Source organism: Aedes albopictus, chromosome 2, assembly GCF_035046485.1.
Source record: "Aedes albopictus strain Foshan chromosome 2, AalbF5, whole genome shotgun sequence".
Taxonomy (NCBI): Eukaryota; Metazoa; Arthropoda; class Insecta; order Diptera; family Culicidae; genus Aedes; species Aedes albopictus.
The window spans coordinates 399,730,644-399,752,769 of NC_085137.1; the positions used below are offsets into that span (position 1 = coordinate 399,730,644).

The 22,126-nt window shown below is 41.9% G+C and overlaps 1 protein-coding gene across 1 annotated transcript; it reads left to right on the forward strand.

Annotated features, from left to right (window-relative positions):
• The first annotated feature begins 358 nt into the window (after positions 1-358).
• LOC109408016 (gamma-soluble NSF attachment protein) lies at positions 359-19,506 on the forward strand. The gene is made up of 6 exons (XM_019681233.3): positions 359-686; positions 945-1,012; positions 1,087-1,397; positions 1,455-1,730; positions 18,326-18,520; positions 18,588-19,506. Exons 1-6 carry the CDS (start codon positions 634-636, stop codon positions 18,645-18,647), a joined length of 963 nt encoding a protein of 320 aa, XP_019536778.2. The 5' UTR covers positions 359-633; the 3' UTR covers positions 18,648-19,506.
• Positions 19,507-22,126: the final 2,620 nt, after the last annotated feature.

Below are 22,126 nucleotides of genomic sequence, written 5' to 3' on the forward strand. Positions count from 1 at the left end.
CATGGATTCGCGACTACGAAGGTAAAAGAGATTCCAACTCTTTGTCGCTCTATTGAAAAACCTCGTAAGGAACTGTCAGAATGTGCGTGAAAAAAAAGCAAAAAATATTTCCCTCTCGTTTTTTCTCACGTAAACCTTCACGCACATGGTCCACTGCACGAATTTATTCTGGCCTGCTTACTCTCACACGAAATTTGACGTTTGAGAGGTGCCGACACCGCTCAAACGTCAAATTTCGTGTGAGAGTAAGCAGGCCAGAATAAATTCGTGCAGTGGACCATTCTGCAACTTCGTAGTCGCGAATAACGGGACAGTGTGTGAAGTGTAAATTTCATTGATAAAACACACAATCAAACAAACAAAACGACAACATCAGCCTGACTGGCTGCGGGATAAAAGCAAAAGGACTTCAGGCTGGTTGGTGTGGTGTCGGTGTGCGAGAGGCGAATGATTGTCACATCACAGTGTCAAATTGGAGTTGGTGAAAATAGCTGCTCTTGTATCGAGTGTTTGAGGAAAGTGATTCAATAGCAAGTTTTGTGCAATTTTCCAATCATCGATTGGTGCGGATTTCGCTACAGTTTACCTGGCTGAAGTGACCACTAGCGGAGAGGCCTACTGGCAAGTGCAATAATGTCCAGCAAAATCGAAGAAGCTCAAGAACATATTCGCCAGGCTGAGAAAAGGTTTGGCCCATTTCGTCACTTCTTTTTTCATTCTGGTTGTATGACGATGAGGAAGGTAATGGAGAAGGGGAGGTTCCCTTCACAATGAGTGCGTGTGTGGGGATAAAATCGATGATGTTTTTTTTTTTTGTTTTATCAACTTCCCTTGTTTAGGAATCGGAAAGGAAGATTTTTCTAATAATATTCTCATTATATTTCAATTACCTTCGGTACACATTTTTTGCTGCTGGGATTTTGTCATTCACTTCGAAACCAAAGTTTGAAAACGTCTTTGCTCAAATGGAGGCCAGATTACGATTTCGCTGCTGATGAGTATAACAAAGCTGGTGAGTGGAAAATAATTACGGTTTCTATCTGGTATAAATGAATTTTTAATCGAACCTGCATCTGTTTCTTTCAGCGACCTGCTTCCGGAATGCGAAAGCGCTGGACCAGTGCAAGGAGTGTCTGCTAAAGGCATCCGACTGTCACCGCCAGAATCGAGCCATCTTCCACGCGGCCAAGTGCCTGGACCAGGTGATCCTGATCTGCAAGGACATGAACAATTTGGCCGAGGTTCGCAAGTACGCCGAGAAGGCTTGCAACCTCTACCAGCAGCATGGATCGCCCGAGTCCGGCGCTGCCACGCTCGACAAGGCCGCTAAGATTCTGGAGGGAACCAACCCGGAGGACGCCCTGCAGCTGTACAAACTGGCAGTGGATGTGGCCACGGTAAGTTCTTGTCTATTGCTCAAAGTTCAAACATTGATTGAGTTATCACACTTCCAGATTGAGGATTCCTCCCGTCAGGGAGCGGAATACGCCAGCAAGGTGGCTCGAATCATGGTAAAGCTGGGAATGTACGACCAAGCTGCGGATGCCATTCGGCGTGAAATTGGTCTGCACCAGCAGGTTGGGTCGGAAGCGGCCATCGGACGGCTGGCTGTGGCTTTGGTGCTAGTGCAGTTGGCACGAGGGGATTACGTCGCGGCGGAGAAAGCCTTCAAAGAGTGGGGCAATTGTTGCGACGCTGCAGAGGTGCAGACGCTGGAATCGCTGCTGCAGGTAAGTTCAATGTAGGATGCCCTGTAGACTACAAAGTAATTTTACTCCAACACCGAGCGTATAGTAGAACACCATCTTCGGATTGTTACATATCAAATGATACGAAGTTCCATAATCGGATTCACAGCTACCACATTAAAATAAATCAGATTGCTGAATATTCGCCATGTGATAGCTGAGTCGGCAGTGGCAAATGATAGCTTTGACCAGCATGCTGCGATTCTGCTTTGACGGATTTGTAAGATACTTGGTCATGTTCGTCACCCTTGAAGATGGCTCAGTACAATACAATTTTGTTTGACGACATGACTCCAATATTATTTGTACTGGGTGGCCGCCCAGGTGTAAATCTGAATCTTTACTCAACACTTTGAAACCGGAATGGCTGGCTCAAGGCCAATGAAGTCAAGTGATGCTCTAGTGCGAACTAACTCATAATCCAATTCATTTCCAGCGATGGAAGAATGGCAAGTAATTACTTTGTCCATTACGTGCTGCTGAAATGCTGTTTGCACTCCGCACATAGGAGCAAAGAGCAGTGTCTACCAAGTGAGGAAGACTGATGTAGCCTTACCTCACGAGAGTAGACACCAGCACCTGCTCGACATTCGAGAAGGGAGCCATCAGTGAGCCATCGTCTGAAATACTTCTCTCCAGATAACCAGATGTCCACTCTTCCCGGGAAGGGAATTTGGTGGAAAATATTCTTTATGAAAAAATACAAACACTTGTAAGATCATTTGGAGCAAGGACATTTTTGTCCCTATTCACCAAAAGTGGAAACAACGAGGCGTGTGTTGATTTGCGGTTTACGGGAGTTTCCTCTAGTAAATCAAGTATTGATGAGCAATAAGTGCAAGAAAGTGCTTCTTGTTTGAGATGAATGTATGATGGAGCAATGTCAAAGAGAACTGCGAGCGCTGTCGTGGGAGTTAAAGAGAGCTCCAGACATCGCTATTAAGCATATCCTTTGGAGGTGGCCTAATTTTGATTGAATTGTTCTCACTTCGCCCTTTCATCACCACACAAGACATCCATAGGCCAATATTGGTCGAAAAACAGTCGTGTAAACCCATGTGATATACTTGGGTATTATATCCCAAGTTGTACCAAAGTTCGTCGGCATTGCTCGAAGACCATACAAGCTTTCTTGAATCTGAACTTAAGGCGAAACTGAAGCATTTCCTCATTTTTTCAGTATTTGATTTCTTTAAAAATAACGAAGCAATATTTTTAAAAACGGTTTGCGTACACATGTAGAGTATGGATCAATGTATCTTCTGAATTTTTGTTGAAAAAGTTTTCCATTTTTTCTAAAACCGTTTTTTTTTGTGAAATTTCGTTCAAAAATGGTTTTTGCAAAAACAAAAAGCATTTTGCACCACGAAAAAAAAACAGAAGATACCTTGATCCATCCTCTACATGTGTACGAAAACCGATTTTGAAAATATTGCTTCGTTATTCAATAAAAAATCAAAAACCAAAAAGTGAGGGAATCCTTCAGTTTCGCCTTAATATGAAGTGTCCAGGAAAGCTTGAAATCAAGAATTTCTCCAACGTACTTGTAGGGTAGGTAATCAAAAGTTGAACCAAATTGCGGTTTTCCGAAGTAGCGCAAATTTTGAGTGATTTTTTCTCCCACATGGAAATAATTTACTACAGCAAAATCTTATGTACATGGAAGCCACGGGTTTAAGCTTTCTGTTAAGTGGTAAAAAGTTTCTACCATTTGCACCGAATTTCATTGAAAAATTCCACTATTTGTCAACAATTATTTTAATCTTGATTTGAACCATTGTAATCATAATTTGAACCAATTTTAATCTTAATTTGAACTTCTGGCGGCAGCAGCTCGAGCATCTCCCACAACAGCCAATTTCGTGCTGAACAATAGAAAAACACATGGATCTGCTAATTCCCATAACTATTTTTCATAAGGCAGTGGAATTTCAACTAAGAATGTTCTAAACTCTTCAGGAACTTGGAAATTAAATTTGAAATTTTTCATCCCCCAAGAGTAAACAAAACAACCACTAGCGCAGTCTGCCGGCCAACACTGGAAGCTCACCCCCGTTTACTAGTTCAAATTTAGATTTGATTACAAATGGTTCAACTTAAGATAACATTCTCCAAGTAAGAATTACTTGAATTTGATAATTTTATGACAAATAATGCGGAATGCCCTGGCCAAGTTCGCACCCTGGCCAAGTTCGCAGGGGTTGACGGTATTAAAGTGAAGGAGTTTCATTTTGATTATTGTAATGTAGTGTTCTTTAGTGAAACATATCACCTTTTTAACACTTTAATGCGCCTCCAACGGTTCATCACGAACCGGCTGCTGCAGATGGAGTATGGCTGATCATATGCATCAGACATGCTCGATAAACAGGAGGAACCGCCGGGGCTCAGTAGAGTCTATTCCCAAGCAATAGTTCCAAGTCGGTTGGATTTGAGAAGGTTTTGATGATTGTTACGAGTCCTCATAAAAGTATTATAGGATTTGTGACAGGTTTTGGAACCTTTTACAGCCAGCTGACTTCAAAATGTTGTTTGGGCTCTATTTTCCACGTTTTTCGGTTGATTTTGATTAGTAATTCATTAATGTCATAGTCGCTTTTTCGAATTTTTACAATGTTAGTTGATCATATTTTCTTTAAATAAAGCAATTAAAATCGACCAAAGGATCAATAGTGGAAAGGAGATTTGCAGCACTTAATTGTGCTGATAGATTCGAAGCTAACGTGCGAACACTTAAACGCATTGTTGACGTCAATGCGTTCGACGTGACATGTTGGACAAAAACTGACTGCTTCATATTAACTGAACAACGTTACTTGTGTATGACTTGGTTGACATTTCTAGGCTACGCTTGAGAAAATGACATGGTTCATCTAGGTAGGACGGATAGGACAATTGAACGAATTATTTTTAATTATCTCTTAGATGTTCAGAAATTCAGTTACATGTTTCTGTGGATTTTGGACCGATGACAATTTAAGGAAACAAGAGATGAACACAAGTAGAAAACGATTAGCGAAATCAAGAAAACAATTTGACACAAGATCGATTATATTTTAACATACAGGGTTCGATTGATTCGACGAAAAAAAACAAACATACAGCAACTGACTTAACGAGGAGAAATACATATTTAATCATACCACAAAATCAAACAAGGAAACAAACACAAACCGTGTGACCATAACACTACATAGGCAAATCCTGACTGACTGACCAATTGAAAACTTTCCAATCTTCTACCGTAACTTTCTGAGTCAGTTGCAACAGTGTCTTAATGGATATCATTTTCCGCGTACGGCTGGCAAACTGCTTCTGAAAGATTACGTACTCTTTCCTATCTTCGGGTCTAGTGTAGAGGTTTCAACTCTATTCAGAGTGCAGCTAGAAACCTAGCAAAAAAAAAAAAAAAAACAATAAAGAAACCTATTTTCCTTGACTGACTACGTAATGGACATCTGACCGAACACACGTGTTTTCGTTAATCTCCTAGGCATTATTAAGACATGGCGTATGTGCATGATGGAACAACTAGCAGGACACAGTTCCAGACGTCTCTTTTTAATAACGATATTCAGCATATTTCCAATAAAACTACACTTCAATAAAGCAAAGACTAAAGCTGCTATGATAGAACAAATCAGAATGACTTAATTGACTTATTGACTACATATTGGAGATCTACTTCGAGTACATAACTGACAAATTGACAAGAACCTAACTAAATACATGGACCATACTACAAAAAAAAACAATTGACAAAAAGAAAAAAGGGGAAACTTTTATTAAAACTATTTTTGCTCAACGCAGGCCAAAACAGTGTCGACTTGGGCCACGATATGCCTACGTACTTCTGTGTGTTGAAACAAAAATAGAGGCTCATAGAAGCAAACGTAGGGAAAGGGTGCGGTGTTAGAACATAAGCACAGTGTGCTACCGCCGTAATCACTATGAAAAAAAAAAATAAAAAAATAATGCGGAATGTTATTCGATTGGTCGATTCTGCGATAAATGAGCTTTCATTCGACGTGTTCACATATTGCGTGTGATACAACGCATGAGCTGTACGAGTGCACCGAAAATGTGCTTTCTCTGGGGGGAAATTGGTGAAATCATAGTGATTTTTCAATTGCCTGTTTTCCATGACAAAATCGCTTTTTCAATGCTTTTAAAGCCCATGTTATCAGGTTATATTACGGAAAACTGTTTAACATCTTTTTCGGGACAATGTTTGCCTAAAAAGTACGTCGTTTTAATGAATTTCGAAATGGTTCAAATTAAGATTACATTTTGACTACCGTCAGTGGGGGTGTCATTGGGCCAAAACTGCATAGTCCATCCCTTCGTATGTCGTTACAACAATACTTTAGCTCAAAATCATTGTTGAATTCGGTAGACACGTTCATTTATATACTGTTTAGGATTGTTTAAAGTATAAATGCTTCAGCTTTAAATTTGACAGTAATATAGAGTAATTAAAATTGGCCCAATTTCACCCCTTTTAGGGGGTGACATTGGGCCAAACACTAAAATTCAATCAAAAAAAGTTCAATGTGAGAAAATATCGCTTGCAAATCAAAACTAGTGAATGTATAGCTGCTTGCGTACAACCTATCAGTGTCTAGTCACTTTAAAATAACACCACAGACAAACAAACGTGAAAGTTTGACCACATTCATTGTAAACGATCATTGATCCATTACAATACATCCGCTATCCCCTGGATATTACTCCAACCAGCATTCTCAAAAGACTAAAGAAATATTTCCTCATCATCTACCTATAAACTGATATGCGTGCATTCTTAATTTAGCATGAATATTACATTTATTTCTAAAACAAACGCCGTTTCATGCATAGAATAATGTGAATACTCGCAGTTGTTTTAATTCACATTTGTAGGGTTCTAGTACTGACTGCATTGCTTTTATAAGGCCCAAAGTCACCCCCAAAATGAGTTATTTGCACTACAGCTCGAATGCTTAAGTTTTTCATGCCAAATAGCATAAAAAAACATAGAAAACTTATATTATTTCTCAAAACAACTACCCAATATATCTAGGAAACAGCAGTTCATTACATGTCCGATGTTCAGCTGTTTTCTACTGGGCATTTTAAAACAACGATTTTGTACAGTACGCTTAACCATGATATTCACATCACGTTTTCTTAATGGAAAATCAACAAAATGTGACATTTTCCTACAGCGGATGATCAACGCAAGTTATATTTACCATATAGTATCAGCTTTTTGATAATCACTTTAATAAATGTTAGTATTTTGAGCGAAACATCTTTCTTGATTTTTGGCCCAAAGTCACCCCGACTGGCGGTAGTTCAAAGTTTGATTTCTTACCCTACTTGTTCGATCTCACTGATTTCAGAATCACAGAGACGCAAAGGTCGAACGCCATTACGGTTTCGTCTTTCCGTGAAAAGAACAATATATGTTTTACTCTGATTTACCGGAGACATCAGCCCCCTCAGCAACTACCTAAAGAGCGTTTTGCATCAGGTCAAAAAGGGTGCCGATTAAGGTGGCCCACACTTATATGAAAAACAAAAATTTCGGAAAATGCCAAGTCTTACCTCCTCAATCAGTTTTTTTTGGACTCCCAGAAGCTACGTTCAAAATTTGAGCAAAATCGGTTGAGCCTAAGGGGGCGCTCAAATCGCTTGAAGTTTTTATGGGAAAACTTGGCCAAATGTATGCAGAAATTTAAAGTTTTCGAATTTTGCCGCTAGGTGGCGCTGTAAGCGTTCAATATTCAAACCCTTTGGTATTATTGTAGATGACTATATGCCAAACAACTTTGTCGAAGACCGCAAAGTGATCCAACGTCTGTGAAAAAAATTATACCCTAGGTAAAATGGGGATAAACTTTATTGTTATTTTTCCAATACATGTAAAGGAATAATATCAATAATGAAATCTCAAAACTTTGCCTCACCTTGCCTAGGGTATAACTTTTTTCACAGCCGTCGGATCACTTCGCGGTCTTCGACAAAGTTGTTTTGGCATATAGTCACCTACAATAATGCCAAAGGGTTTGATTATTGAACGCTTACAGCGTCACCTAGCGGCAAAATTCGAAAACTTAAAATTTCTGCATTTGGCCAAGTTATCCCATACAAACTTCAAGCGATTTGAGCGCCCCCTTCGGATGTGATGATCGATAATGCGTTCTAAGCATTTCATAAGACAGGAGGTCAAACTGATAGGTATGAAATTCGTTGCTTCTTCATACGATGCTCAATCCACTTTCGAAATAAAATTTACAGTAATATTCCGCCAGGATTTGGGAATAGGTATACCCTGTAGCAAAACTGCAAACAAGTAGTTTTTTACTAGGCTAACCATCCGTCCTGAATTTAACGAGACAGGTGATTTTTTCAAATACTTGCTACTTGAACGTTGTGCATCCTTCTGGCCATGTTTTTCGTTATATCAAGCTCAAATGGCATTGTTTACAACATTCACTTTGTGTTTTGGACATCTATTTACTTTACGTAGAGTTTTCAACATATGTTCCGTATTTAAACGGGACAAATCTGATCAGCCTATTTTTTAAACATGTTTGAAATAATTAAATCCCTTCTGCAGCAAAATAGGATATATCGCATCTGCTCAGGAGATTTGAAAGGACCAACGCTACTGCGATAAATATTGGTAGAGCTTTTTCTATGGTTTCTCTTCCAGAATGAATTTTTCGCAGACTTTGCTTGAGGGTATCCACCAATTTTTCTGCCAAGCCATTAGATTGAGGGTGGTATGGTGCAGCCCGAATGTGATTATGATGTCGTAGTTTTCGCAGAACTTTTGAAATTCGTAACTCGCAAACTGTGTCCCGTTATCCGAAACGATGGTTTCCGGAACGCCGAATATTGAAAACGTCTGGTTAAGTAGCTTGATCGTTGTTTTTGATGCTGTTTATCGCATTGTGTAGACATCTGGCCATTTTGTATACGGTTCGACTATCACCAGGAAGCAGGAAGTATAAACCATCTTAGGATTTGCGTATTCTATGTGGATGCGCGACCACGGTTTGGCAGGAACAGGCCACGATTCAAGTGTTGTCTTCGTAGGGCCTTTTCCAGCCGTAGAACAGGGTGTGTACCACTTGACGAAGTCCTCAAAGTCCTTTTCGATACCGGGTCAGTAGATGAAACGATTCAAACGATTGATTTCATTCTGACTATTTCTGGATGTCTACGATGGAACTGTTTTATTTTCAAATTTTGATGTCTGAACATGTCTGGAACTACTACCCTGTCGTGGAACATTACACAGCCGTTGATCAGACGCCTCTGGTAGTAACAAACAACATCTGGATCAGGAATTTCAGCTGTACTGTTTGGCTATTCTTCTTGAATGTACCTTGAACTCTGCTGTAGAGTTTTAATTGACTTGATAGCTTTCTGAAGAGCAACAAACGATATTGGTACCTTCACTTACAGTGTCTGACAGGATGCTTGACATGTCTTCTTCAAGAGTAACTGCAGCAACCACATATTCTTCTTCCTGTCGAGTGCTGCGGTTGATGAGTCTGGAAAGTATGTCCGCACAGTCAAAGTCGTTTGTTGACACATGTTCGATCTAGAAATCATAGTTCAGGAGTATCAGCGTATCAGTGCCCATCGTTGTAGCCGACTTGCGGTTTTTAGAAGAATTCCTTTCTTGTATCCGAATATCTCCAAAGCTCGGCCAACGGACTTCGCTCAGTCCTAGGATCTCAAGCTTCATATGGCATGCCTCATTGACTAGTTGTGCCAGTTTACCCTGCTGGGCTAGGGTTAATACATTCCAAGTTCCAATTCTTGTCCGTTGTTTCGCGCTAAAAGTCGTTGCCGTTGCATCAGTTCGTAATCTTTCATTTTCGGTTTCAGTAACGTTTTTTTTTGGGTTTCGGAGACAGTAGGTTGTTAGCCTAAGGTCCCCTATCCACCGTGGTGGGGCTGTCACCTTAGGTATAGCTTCCGGTGGAGGAGCATTTCATACTCAGCCGCTGGATGCCAGAACAGACGCTGTTTGAGCCGCACCTCCTTGGTGAACAGACGCTCGAGACGTACCTACTCAATCTAGCTGAAGTCAGAAGGACAACAGTGCCCAGGCTGCTCTACCAGCTAAGCACACAACTCTTAGCTGGCGGTCTTTGTCATCGCTTGACCCGTGGAAGCATGAGATAGGAACTTGTTAGGACCAGAGCTATGTTGGACGCTCTCCTTTTCGACTCACCGTTTTGTAGCCGAATATCGACAGTAGAGGCTTGTGATCCGTCTGAAGCGTGAAACTTCGTTCAAGTAAATATTTGTGGAATTTCGTAACAGCACACACTCGAGCGAGTCCCGTCTTTTCCGGTGGATCGTAACTTGTTTCCGCTGGTGTAAGTGTTCTGGAAGCATGTTGGATTGCTTTCAAACTGCCGTTTGAAAACTTGTGAAAAATAACCGCGCCGATTCCTGTGCTGGATGCATCTGCTGCCACAATTATCCGTAGTTTGCAGTCATAATGAGTACAGTTAAGCAGGTTGGACTGTAGAATCCTCTTGAATTCGTCGAAAGATTGCTAGCAGTTAGAGTTCCACTCCCATTTGACTCCTTGTTTCAAAAGCGTGTCCATTGGATGTCGTGGGTTGTGCATGTTTCGAACGAATCTTCCGTAGAAATCGAAGCTCCGAGAAAGGAAAGATCGAAGCTCCGAAATGTCCGATGGTGGTGGAATTGATGCGATGGTCTTCAACTTCTCAGGATCTGGACGTATTAGGGACAACAAAGTGTCCAAGATATCCGATTTCTGTTTGGTTGAATCTGCATTTTTCCAGCTTTTTCCATATTCTTGCAAACGGCTGAGCAGCGTTTTGAGAGATTCTACATGGGATTTTCCACTTCTTTCCGAAAACGATCAGGTCATCGATGAACGAACGTATTCTGGGGATATCTGCAATCAACCGCTGAAAGGTTCCTGGAGCTGACTTGACTCCCGGTGCGAGTCTGTTGAAACGGATCAATCCTATATGGGTGTTAATAGTGAACAGCTTCTTGGATTCATCATCTACTTCGACTTGCAGATGCATCGGATAGGTCTATGATGCTGAATACCGCACTTTCGTTGAGCTGCGCAAAAATCTCTTCCGGTGTTGGTATGGCGGTATGTTGTTACTTTCCTTAAAAAAAAATATACATAAGTCCATTAGAGGAAAATTAAATGAGCTATAATTTGCATCTTGAATTTTGAAACGATGTTGAAGTTTTGGATACTTTGGTGTTGTATTAGAAAAATAATCTAATCGTTATTATTTTTTTCCGTATTAAGGATTTTGAGTTAGGTTTTTCATAGCTTTTTCATAAAATTATATAAGCCATAAATGGTCAGAATTTCATTGCATGCGGTTAATTGAATCCGGAGCCGGAGATATATCAGCTCAAAGTTGGCTATCGGATAATTATAAATTTTCCACGATTTTCTATAACTCCGTAGAGAATAGCCCGATCTTTTTCAAATTTGGACCATTGACAGACAACTAGTTGACTAACTTACAGTAAAAATGAATATTTTTGATGCACTTTTCGAAAAGTTACAGCTAGTTCAACTTTTTTTTTAAAAGTGAACATTGTTTCTGTCCCAATCATTTTGTCCTTCCCCTGTAGACCTATTTAACCCTTTGGAGCCGGAATGAGTCAATGTGACCCCAGCGATGAAACCGAGCATAAGAAACGTGTTCTAGGCCAGCGAAGGTAAAACAACCCGGCTCCGAAGGGTAGCTATCAAATGAGAGCTTTCTTTGTCAATTAACAATCTTGCGTTATTATACCGTACGATGAATCTCTATACCCAAGAGAGTCAAGAATTGCTCATCACAAAAAGATCCTGGGGCAGTCGAAAACCGAACCTGTCAGCATCAATATTTCCCTTAATGAATACCCGAGCGTTTACCACTTCGGCTTCGGCAGTCGGGTAACAAAATCGTGAAGATTTTTATTTCGGTCTAACATTTCATTCACCTCCAGAATGAAAATTTGTTATCGAAGCAGCAATCGGCTATTCTGGTTGCACTGTCCAGAGGCCCGGATTTAAGGGGGGGCAAAGGGGGCAAGTGCCCCGGGCCCCCCGATGAAGGGGGCCCCCCAAGAATCCGAAATACAATTTATATTTTTCAACGAAATCATATAAAATTCACGTCAATGGGCGTTCATATTTTAAACAGGGCCCCTATAGCCACAGCTGTTAAGGCGTGGATATTCAGCATGACCATTCTAAGAGTGACGCGTTCATTTCCCGGTTGGTCCAGGAACTTTTCGTAAAGGAAAATCCTTGACTTCCTCAGGTAAAGAGTGTCTTCGTGCCTGCCACACGATATACACATACGAAATGGTCATGGATAAAGGCAACTCTTTGTTAATGACAGTTCCACAGTTACTGTGGAAGTGCTCATGAAACACTAAGGTGAGAAGCAGTGTCCCAGTGAGGACGTCACATAAACAAAAGAACCTATAATTGGGTTCCTAAATGTATCTTAATTATTTCTGGCCATTTATCTGGATTTTCTCTTAACCCTTCAGCGTGCGCGCCGTTGTAAAAAATACAACACTACCAAAAAACTTCGCTCGTCGTATACAGCGCGTGCGCCGTGCAGTTTCAGATGCTTGACGGCGCACGTCCTGGAAGGTTAAGAATAATTCAAAATCAAAAGTTTCATAATTTTTGGTGCAGTATTTAAAAATACGCGATTTTCTCTAAAAGCCCTTGAAAGTTCTTATCAAATGGAAACACTTTTCCATGACTGCAAGTTGCTACAAAAAGTGTCTCTAAGCAGAGTGCATGAAAGATTAAGCTTTTGAGAGTAATTGTACATATATATAAATTTCAATAGTTTCACAAATTTATCTATTATTTCACAATGATTGTACAAACGTCTGTTGATTATGATTATACTCTGAATCTGAAAACAAATGCCTAATAATCATTTGCATCAGTTCGTTGCTATCATGGGGAAGAGAAGATAATGAATTCTGGAGATATTTGGGAGTTAGGGCTAATTTTAAGAACCAAGTGTCCTCGAAACAGTAGCTTTCCATATCTTTATGTTGAGTTTTTCTGGAGATATTAAGATTTATTGCTATAGTTGCTCCCAAGAGACTTATTTTTGTATAATCTGAATCTTGATATACTCGTCGATCTCGTGCAATCTCAAATAAAGTTGCTCCATGTTTTAGCAGATTTTTAACTGAACGCTAAGTTTGTAAACAAAAATATATGTACTATCTGAACAAGATATCATTTACGCTAGCATTTTGACATTTGAGCCAAATATCAAATTGAATGTTCGTATAATTTTCAATTTGTCGGAATTTTAGAGAAGTTCAGAAATCAGAAGTTTTCAATATTAGGCCTAAAACAATAAACATTAAAAATATAATAATACATAAGATTAAGAAAATAGACGTAATTGTATGGTTCATTTTTTCGAAACTTTGATTCTGGGGGCCCACTTTATAGAGTTTGCCCCGGGCCCCCCGAGGCCTAAATCCGGCACTGCTGTCCACCCTGGGCCGCCACCCAGCTCGTTGCCTAGCAACCAACCTTAGAAGGTCGTAGTAAGCCACGACTGAATTTGAATTTTTTTCACTCTCTTTAAGTTTGCACTTCGTGCTGTATAGTCGCGTTTAAATAAAGCTCTTGGTCTAGAAGTTTTCTCGTTTTTCTGCCCGAGTCCCGGTAACGAAATTCCAATAGGTTATGGGCCCAAATCTCTGAAGATGAAGTCGGCGCCACCATACATGATGATTTTGCAAGCGATTCCGGTGGCGAGGAGGCTGCTGGTGACACAACCGAGGATGAAGACGTTTTTGCTGATCCCGAGGAAGAACCAGCTGATGCGCTCCCTTCGCAAATTGAAAGACACGAACCTCTTAGTGAGCCGGTGTCGAGGCGCAGCGAACGGGAGCGCCGGCTTCCTGATGTTCCCATGTGCTATGACGACATCATGCGCCGTGACGACCGGCGTGAATCGCTTGGTGCAGTTCAGGACGAGCTGCAATCGATGGCTACGAACAACGTGTGGCGCTTCGTCAAGTGCCCGGATGGCGTGAAACCCCTTAAGGCCAAGTGGGTGTGTTACGTAGGTATTAATTAAGCTGTTTAGTTGATTTTTGAGATGTGTGCAAACCACCAGAACTAGTGTGTACTAGACCGAATGTGAGCAAAAACAAGTTTCTGAAGGGCTCTCGCTTGAAGGCAAAAGCGCCGAACGAAATTATCTTGCAAAACGATTTTGACAACAAAACTTCCGCTGCACAAGTCGAGCGCAATAAGACACCAGCACAGTAGAGTGGATTCGGACGTCGAACAGGTGCCACCACAAGAGCCGCTGGCAAACGCTGCGGGCACAAACCAGCACGTGGAAACACATAAAACGGTGCTGATTCCTTGCTGACGGTGCGGAAAATAAAACCCGCACGCATACTGCACGACATCGAGTGACGGCCAGCGTGGTAAGACCGGCAGTAGTGATCCCAGGTCAGCCATTCGAGGAGAACGCCGATATTGCAAATAACGAGGTGGAGCAACGGAACCCGGTAATAGAAGGTCGGAATCCGCATCGCTCGAACAAGGAAGTGGCAAGAACAACCGTGCTCTAGAAGCGATTCCACGGGGGCACGCCGCAATTCTCGAAGGTGGGCTCGTGAATCCCGTCCACCGCAAGGCTGATCGCACTCAAACCTTTCATTCCGAATCTGACCGTGCAACAAGCGCCCTAAAGGTGGAGCAGCGATATTGGGAGGCCGGAAGCCGGAGTGCAGCTAATAATCCCGGCGGAATTGCGCAAATTCCGACCTAACCTGATTCGTCACGAGGAATCCTCCAGACGTCGGTCGCAACCGAAAAACAAGAGAAAGAGCCTTCCCCTGGAAGGCTCTTTTTCCTTTTTGCAGTTTGGTGGTCACCCAATTCGGGGTTAGGAGCCATAATTCCAAAGCCAGAGTTCGTCGAATGGTACCACGATAGTCCGTGGTCCACGTGATCGGAGCACAGTGATCGCCGGGGAAGACGCTGATCACGCGAGCACAATCGCGCGGCCCACCATTGGGAAAAGCGAGGGACATTGCGCGCAATCCCACATCCTTTCGCCGCGCAAACAAGGCGAACCGGAACGATCATCGTGTGAGTGCGCGGAGTGAACTACGGTCCTGTACAACGGTGTTCTAAGCCGCGACGGCGGAGCAAAAGCACCCTGCGAGGTTGGCGCTAGAGGAGCCGACGATGTGCTGCCGGAAGCGGATAGGAAGCTGAGCGCGTGAGTACCACGAAGAAAGTGAGTGCGGAAGAAGCCCGAAAATGCATGTAGAGATGAAGGCCTTAGATCAGAAGTAGGGAACAGTAGGATTGAAGACATGAAAACCCTGTACTTGTTTGTAATAAATGTTTGCACACAATCTAGTTTTTGAGGCGTACATTATGTTGCTAGCCGGTCCGATCAATGCCCCTTTCCATTAGCAAAGATCGTTTCACAACAGGTGTTCCGGGTCAAGGACAATGTCGGTGGAAATCCAGTACGATACAAGGCGCGGCTTGTCGCCAAGGGCTTCCTCCAGAAACATGGACTGGATTACGACGAGACGTTTGCCCCCGTGGCTAAGCTTGCCACAATCCGGACAGTGCTGGCAGCGGGCATCCATCTGGGATTTTCCTTCCACCACATGGACGTCAAAACGGCCTTCCTCTACGGCGAACTGAAGGAGGACATCTATATGGCCGTCCCGGACGGAGTGAAGGCGCCATCGAATACGGTCTACAAGCTACTCAAGTCACTCTATGGATTGAAACAGTTGCCTAGATGCTGGAATGAAAAGTTCAATGAGAAGTTATTGAAATTGGGCTACGATCCCGGCATGATTATTGCCTTTATACAAGGATTCAGGACGGTGACGAAATCTATGTCGTTTTGTACGTGGATGACTTGCTGATATGCGGAAGGAAACCAGAGACCATCGTGAAGCTGAAACGACAACTGACAGCGATGTTTGCGATGACCGATTGCGGGGAAGTCACCCATTTCCTTGGCATGAGTTTGGATTACGATGTGAGGCGTGGAAGAATGCGACTGTCACAAGAACCAAATGTGGACAAGCTCTTGGCGCGCTTCGAGATGGTGGACTGCAATCCGGTCAAAACTCCGATGGAAAAAGGACTACAGCTTGCCCGAGCCGGGGACCCTACGGCTCATCCCTATCGAGAACTTCTTGGGTCGTTGATGTATGTGATGCTGTGCACCAGGCCGGATATCTGTTACTTCGTAGGATTCCTAGGACGATTCCAACAGAAGCCAAACACACAACGTTGACAAAGTCTGAAGAGGGTGGTCCGCTTCATCGAAGGGACAAAAGCGAGGTGCTTGAAGTACAAGCAGGTACGATCCGCCAAACCATTAGTGGGCTACGTCGATGCGGACTGGGCTTCGGACATCGAAGATCGTAAATCGGTGAGTGGGTTTGCTTTTTTCGTTTTTGGCAATCTTGTCAGCTGGTCAAGCAAGAAGCAAACCACTGTAGCTACTTCTTCAAGCGAGGCCGAATACATCGCCCTAAGCTCGGCAGTATCGGAAGCTGTATGGCTGTCTGGTATTTTGGATGATCTGAAATTGAAGAACTCAAGTCCGGTTACAATCTAGGAGGACAACCAAGGTTGTATTGGAATGGTCAAGAACTGCGAATCGAAACGATCCAAACATATTGACGTGAAGCATCATTTCGTTCGGGATCACATTTCGAACGGCAACGTGAGGATTAAGTATGTGAGAACCGAAGATCAACTAGCACCCTGGCCAAGTTCGCAGGGGTTGACGGTATTAAAGTGAAGGAGTTTCATTTTGATTATTATAATGTAGTGTTCTCTAGTGAAACATATCACCTTTTTAACACTTTAATGCGCCTCCAACGGTTCATCACGAACCGGCTGCTGCAGATGGAGTATGGCTGATCATATGCATCAGACATGCTCGATAAACAGGAGGAACCGCCGGGGCTCAGTAGAGTCTATTCCCAAGCAATAGTTCCAAGTTGGTTGGATTTGAGAAGGTTTTGATGATCGTTACAAATCCTAATAAAAGTATTATAAGATTTGTAACAGGTTTTGGAACCTTTTACAGCCAGCTGACTTCAAAATATTGTTTGGGCTCTATTTCCCACGTTTCTCGGTTGATTTTTAATAGTAATTAATTAATGTCATAGTCGCTTTTTCGAATTTTTGCAATGTTAGTTGGTCATATTTTCTTTAAATAAAGCAATAAAAATCGACCGAAGAATCAATAGTGGGAAGGAGATTTGCAGCACTTACTTGTGCTGATAGATTCGAAGCTAACGTGCGAACACTTAAACGCATTGTTGACGTCAATGCGCTCGACGTGACATTTTGGACAAAAACTGACAGCTTTTTATTAACTGAACAACGTTACTTGTGTATGACTAGGTTGACATTTCTAGGCTACGCTTGAGAAAATGACATGGTTTATCTAGGTAGGACCAATAGGACAATTGAACGAATTTGAATATTTTTCATAGTATTTGTAGCGGGATGAAAAATCTTTATTATTTTAAAATTTTATTGCAATCAACTGACCAACTTGGCGTATTTTTGTTTATCTCTTAGATGGTATTATGACGACAACAGAAAAATATCAGAAGTTCAGTTACATGTTTCTGTGGGTTTTGGACCGATGACAATTTAAGGATACAAGAGATGAACACAGAGAAGTAGAAAACGATTAGCGAAATCAAGAAAACAATTTGACACAAGATCGACTATATTTTAACATACAGGGTTCGATTGATTCGATGAAAAAAAAACAAACATACGATAACTGATTTAACGAGAAGTAAACATATTGAACCATACCACAAAATCAAACAAGAAGACAAACACAAACCGTGTGACCATAACACTACATAGGAAAATCCTGACTGACTGAGCAATTTAAAACTTTCCAATCTTCTACCGTAACTTTCTGAGTCAGTTGCAACAGTGTCTTAATGGATATCATTTTCCGCGTACGGCTGGCAAACTGCTTCTGAAAGATTACGTACTCTTTTCTATCTTCGGGTCTAGTGTAGAGGTTTCAACTCTATTCAGAGTGCAGCTAGAAACCTAGCAAAAAAAAAAAAAAAAAAAAGAGAACCGAAGATCAACTAGCAGACCTCTTCACCAAACCAATGGATGCTGGACGACTGGGACAACTTGGACGCCGCCTCGGAATATCGGATTGAGAGGGGGTGTTATCGAAGCAGCATTCGGCTATTCTGGTTGCACTGTCCACCCTGGGCCGCCACCCAGCTCGTTGCCTAGCAACCAACTTTAGAAGGTCGTAGTAAGCCACGACTGAATTTGATTTTTTTCTCTCTCTTAAGTTTGCACTTTGTGCTGTATAGTCGCGTTTAAATAAAGGTCTTGTTCTAGAAGTTTTCTCGTTTTTCTTCCCGAGTCCCGGTAACGAAATTCCAATAAAATTCAATTATTGTATTGAGGTCATCTTCTTGACGAAACACATTGAGAAACAAGCAGCTAAAAACCAAATCGATTCCAGGCCTACGATGATGAGGACCCCGAGTTGGCTGCCCGCGCTCTGGCCTCGCCTTTCATCCGACACATGGACGTCGAGTATGCTCGATTGGCGCGTGATTTACCCCTGCCGAAGGGAGTGGCCGTTGCCCCGAAGGCTAACGTTATCGAAAATGCCGCCGCTTCGTACGTGTCTCCGAACAGTGGCAATGCCGCCGAGGTAAGTCAAGACTCAAATTCTAAGCTACTTGAACAATAAAAAAAATACTTTTTTCTCTGTTGAACAGGGTGGGAAACCTGCCGCAGGATCGGGCCTGGATGAAGAGGAGGAAGGTGGTCTATGTTAGTGTGCATCCTCTCTAGTCCCTTGCGAGCGCGGGTTGGGTTGTGTGATAAAGAGGAAGCTGCTATTATTACGATTATTGTTACTAGTAAGTATATTTATAACTAGCACATAGATTATGATCCATATTTTGAAGCAGATCAGCATTCAATTTGATGCAAGCGCTCTCACACAGGCTGAGAGAGATGATGGAAAGAAAGTGTCCCGTCGATATGCGTAGTAATAACAAAGAAAGATCAAAAGAAGTTTATTTTTTCAACGAATGTTTAGCGTAAGTTCCAACGTACATTAACCGGCCAAAATGACCTTTGTTGCATAATTAGCTTTAACGAAACATGATGTTTTAAAACGGCTGTTTATATCCTCTGACTCTCGTTGAAAGTGTAGAAGCGACATAGAGTGAACATTGTCGCAAATAAAGTATTAATCTATTATATCTTGAACCTAAAGCAAAAGGTGTTTCTAACATTAACGGTGCAGCGACCCGCTAATCTCGTATCAGTATATCAATCAAGAAAAAAAAAAAAAAATTAAAAATCAGTGAAAACAAATAAATAACGAAAATAGTAAGCGACATTGTTATTAGAGATAAGCGTTTCTCTCATACGTTTTTAGAAAACCAGAAACAAAAACAAATCAGTCTTACAAAGTAGCGCATTGAACGCAATCGTTTGTGTACAAATTTTCGCTAGGTTCTCAACCGTTTTCCTCCCTTCGACCTACCAATATATACTGTATCGTCAGTGTTGTATAAATTTTAAACTATACCGTAGAGGAACGGATAAGATCTGCATGTGTTATGCTGCATTTACTCGAGAAAAATTTGGCTTAATTCAATTAAATGATGCATGTTGAAACCTGTACTCGGTGCTCCACTGCGTTAGCATTTTCATTTTCGGAAAGAAAATCCCTAAAGACAATGTCAAGCTAAGTTTCCTGTTCAGCTCTCGCTAAGGTTACTTATCAAGTGTGGAGTGAGCAACACACTTGTTATTGAAAACTTCGAAGAAATGCTCAGTCTGAACACCCAGTCAAAATTCATGAGAATCTATCTTTTCTACATGTCATCTGATATAAGCCTCCCAGGTTATAATCCTCCTCGTGTACACTTCACCAATGACAGTTCCTCTGTTAAATACGATCTGTCCATGAAACAAGCTGTTCAGGGAATACCAGATCAACTTCGATGTATATCTATTCCTCGCATTTTTAACGAAAAGTACCAAAATGTCAATTCCGGTAAGAGATTTTTCACTGATGGGTCTCGCATAAATGGATCCACTGGTTTCGGTGTCTTCAATGAAAACTCCACCGCCTTCCGCAAACTTCAGGAACCTTGTTCGGTTTATGTTGCTGAGCTGGCAGCAATCAACTTCGCCTTGGGGATGATCTCAAACATGCCCGCAGACCATTTCTTCATCTTCTCGGATAGTCTTAGTTCTATTGAGGCACTCCGGTCGATGAAACCTGTAAAGCATTCATCTTACTTTCTTACAAAAATAAGGGAGCAGATGGGTGCACTGGTCGAAAGATCATACAAGATTACCTTTGTATGGGTCCCCTCACATTGCTCAATTTATGGCAATGAGAAGGCGGACTCTCTCGCAAAGGTGGGCGCACAGGAAGGTGAGATCTATGATAGAAGAATTTCACACGATGAATTTTTCCATTTAGTTCGTCAGAGTTCTCTTCAAAGTTGGCAACGTGATTGGCGAGATGGTCAACTGGGACGGTGGTTACATTCTATTATTCCTAATGTTTCTTTGCGAGCGTGGCATTACGGTTTGGACGTAGGTCGAGACTTCATACGCGTGATGTCAAGACTCATGTCCAACCATTACTCGCTAGGCGCGCATTTGCATAGAATAAACCTCGCGCTCGACAAGCTTTGTACTAAATGTGGTTCCGGTTATGATGACATCGACCACGTAGTTTGGCAATGCCCGGATAATGACGCCTCCAGAGCGCTACTACTGGATACCCTTGAGGCCCGAGGTAGACAACCCTTTGTTCCAGTTAGAGATGTGTTGGGAACCCGCGATCTAATCTATATGCGGTCCATTTATGAGTTTCTTCGCATGTGTTGTATAAAGGTATAATCTTCTGTTTTTTTTCGCTTCAGTTTTTTTTCTTTGTGTTTGTCTTTTCTGTGTTATATGTTCCTGGCCATCCGGCAGACGAAAACCCGTGACAAGCCCATGCCAACTCCAGAGGCGACGCCAAAAGCCAAGATACCTCCCGGATGTGCTACAGAGAACCCTGAAACCTTATCCTCACCATGCCTTTCCTTGAAATTTTGTGACCCGCTAACCTCGAGTAGCCACGAGTACCCTGGCCTCCTCCCAGTACTAACCATGAGTACCTAAGAAAAGTATGTAACTGTATACAATGAATGAACTTCGGCTCCGTAAAGCGTTACACGCGATTGAGCCATAAATAAACGAACTAGACAAAAAAAAAGTTTCCTGTTCCCAAGTAAATCTCTCAAGTGAACAATCTCCATTTTCCACAAGTAATCTCACAAAATCAACAATAGAATACGAACCAACGGCGATCAAAAAGGGCTTTATTTTATTGATGCACAAGGGGGTCATGGGGCCAAGTCTCCAATGCAAGTCCAAAAACTCACTCATTCATAATACACCGTGGAATTTGGAAGTAGGCATTCTAACCTCTTTAGCCATACGGCTTTTAAGTTTTGCATGGCCAGGTGGGAGATTGTTTTTGCGTATTGAGCTGTGAAAGAATGTGTTGTTAATTAAATGATCAACGTTATTTACCTTTCCGTATTTTCACACAAGATGAACAAGTTTGACGATATGGTGCTTGATATTCAGTGAACCGTTTATACTAGTTCTTCTTGTGACTCTTGTTCTTGTGTCTTCAATATTGGAAGCTTGGTTAACAATAACAAAAAAATATCCAGAAGGAATTTCTGAAGCAGTTCCAGGAGAAATTCCTGAGGGTATTCTAGGAGGAACCATCTGAGGAATTCTAAGCAGACTCCCCGAAAGGAGAAACCGCTGAAAGAATTCCAGACTGAAACCCTGAAGATATTCTAGGAGGAATCCCCGGAAGAATTCCATGAAGAATTCCCGGAGGAATTCCATGAGGGATCCCGAAGGAATTCCAGGAGGAATCTCCGAAGAAATTCGAAGACGAATCACCATTGTAATTCCAAAAAGAAACTCATAAGGAAGGAGGAATCTCCGAAGAAATTCCAGCAGGAATTCTTATAGAAACTTCAAGAGGAATCCCTTACGAGAGGAATCCTGGAATAAATTTCAGGAGGAATCTTCCAGCTCGAAGAAAGTGCAGAAGGAAATTCCGATAGAATTCCAGGAGAAATCCCCGAAGTAATCCCAGGAGGAAACAGCGAAGGAATTCCAGAAGGAGTCCCCGAAAGAATTCCATGAGGAATCCCTGAAGGAAGTCCAGGAGGAATACCCGAAAGAATTTCAGGATGAATCCTCGAAGGAAGTC

Bases quoted from the DNA above. Each gene is read 5' to 3' on its own strand.
- LOC109408016 (XM_019681233.3), top strand. From the start codon at position 634: ATGTCCAGCAAAATCGAAGAAGCTCAAGAACATATTCGCCAGGCTGAG. The intron at 1,013-1,086 runs GTGAGTGGAAAA...TGTTTCTTTCAG, and splicing joins TGATGAGTATAACAAAGCTG to CGACCTGCTTCCGGAATGCG. The intron at 18,521-18,587 runs GTAAGTCAAGAC...TCTGTTGAACAG, and splicing joins ACAGTGGCAATGCCGCCGAG to GGTGGGAAACCTGCCGCAGG.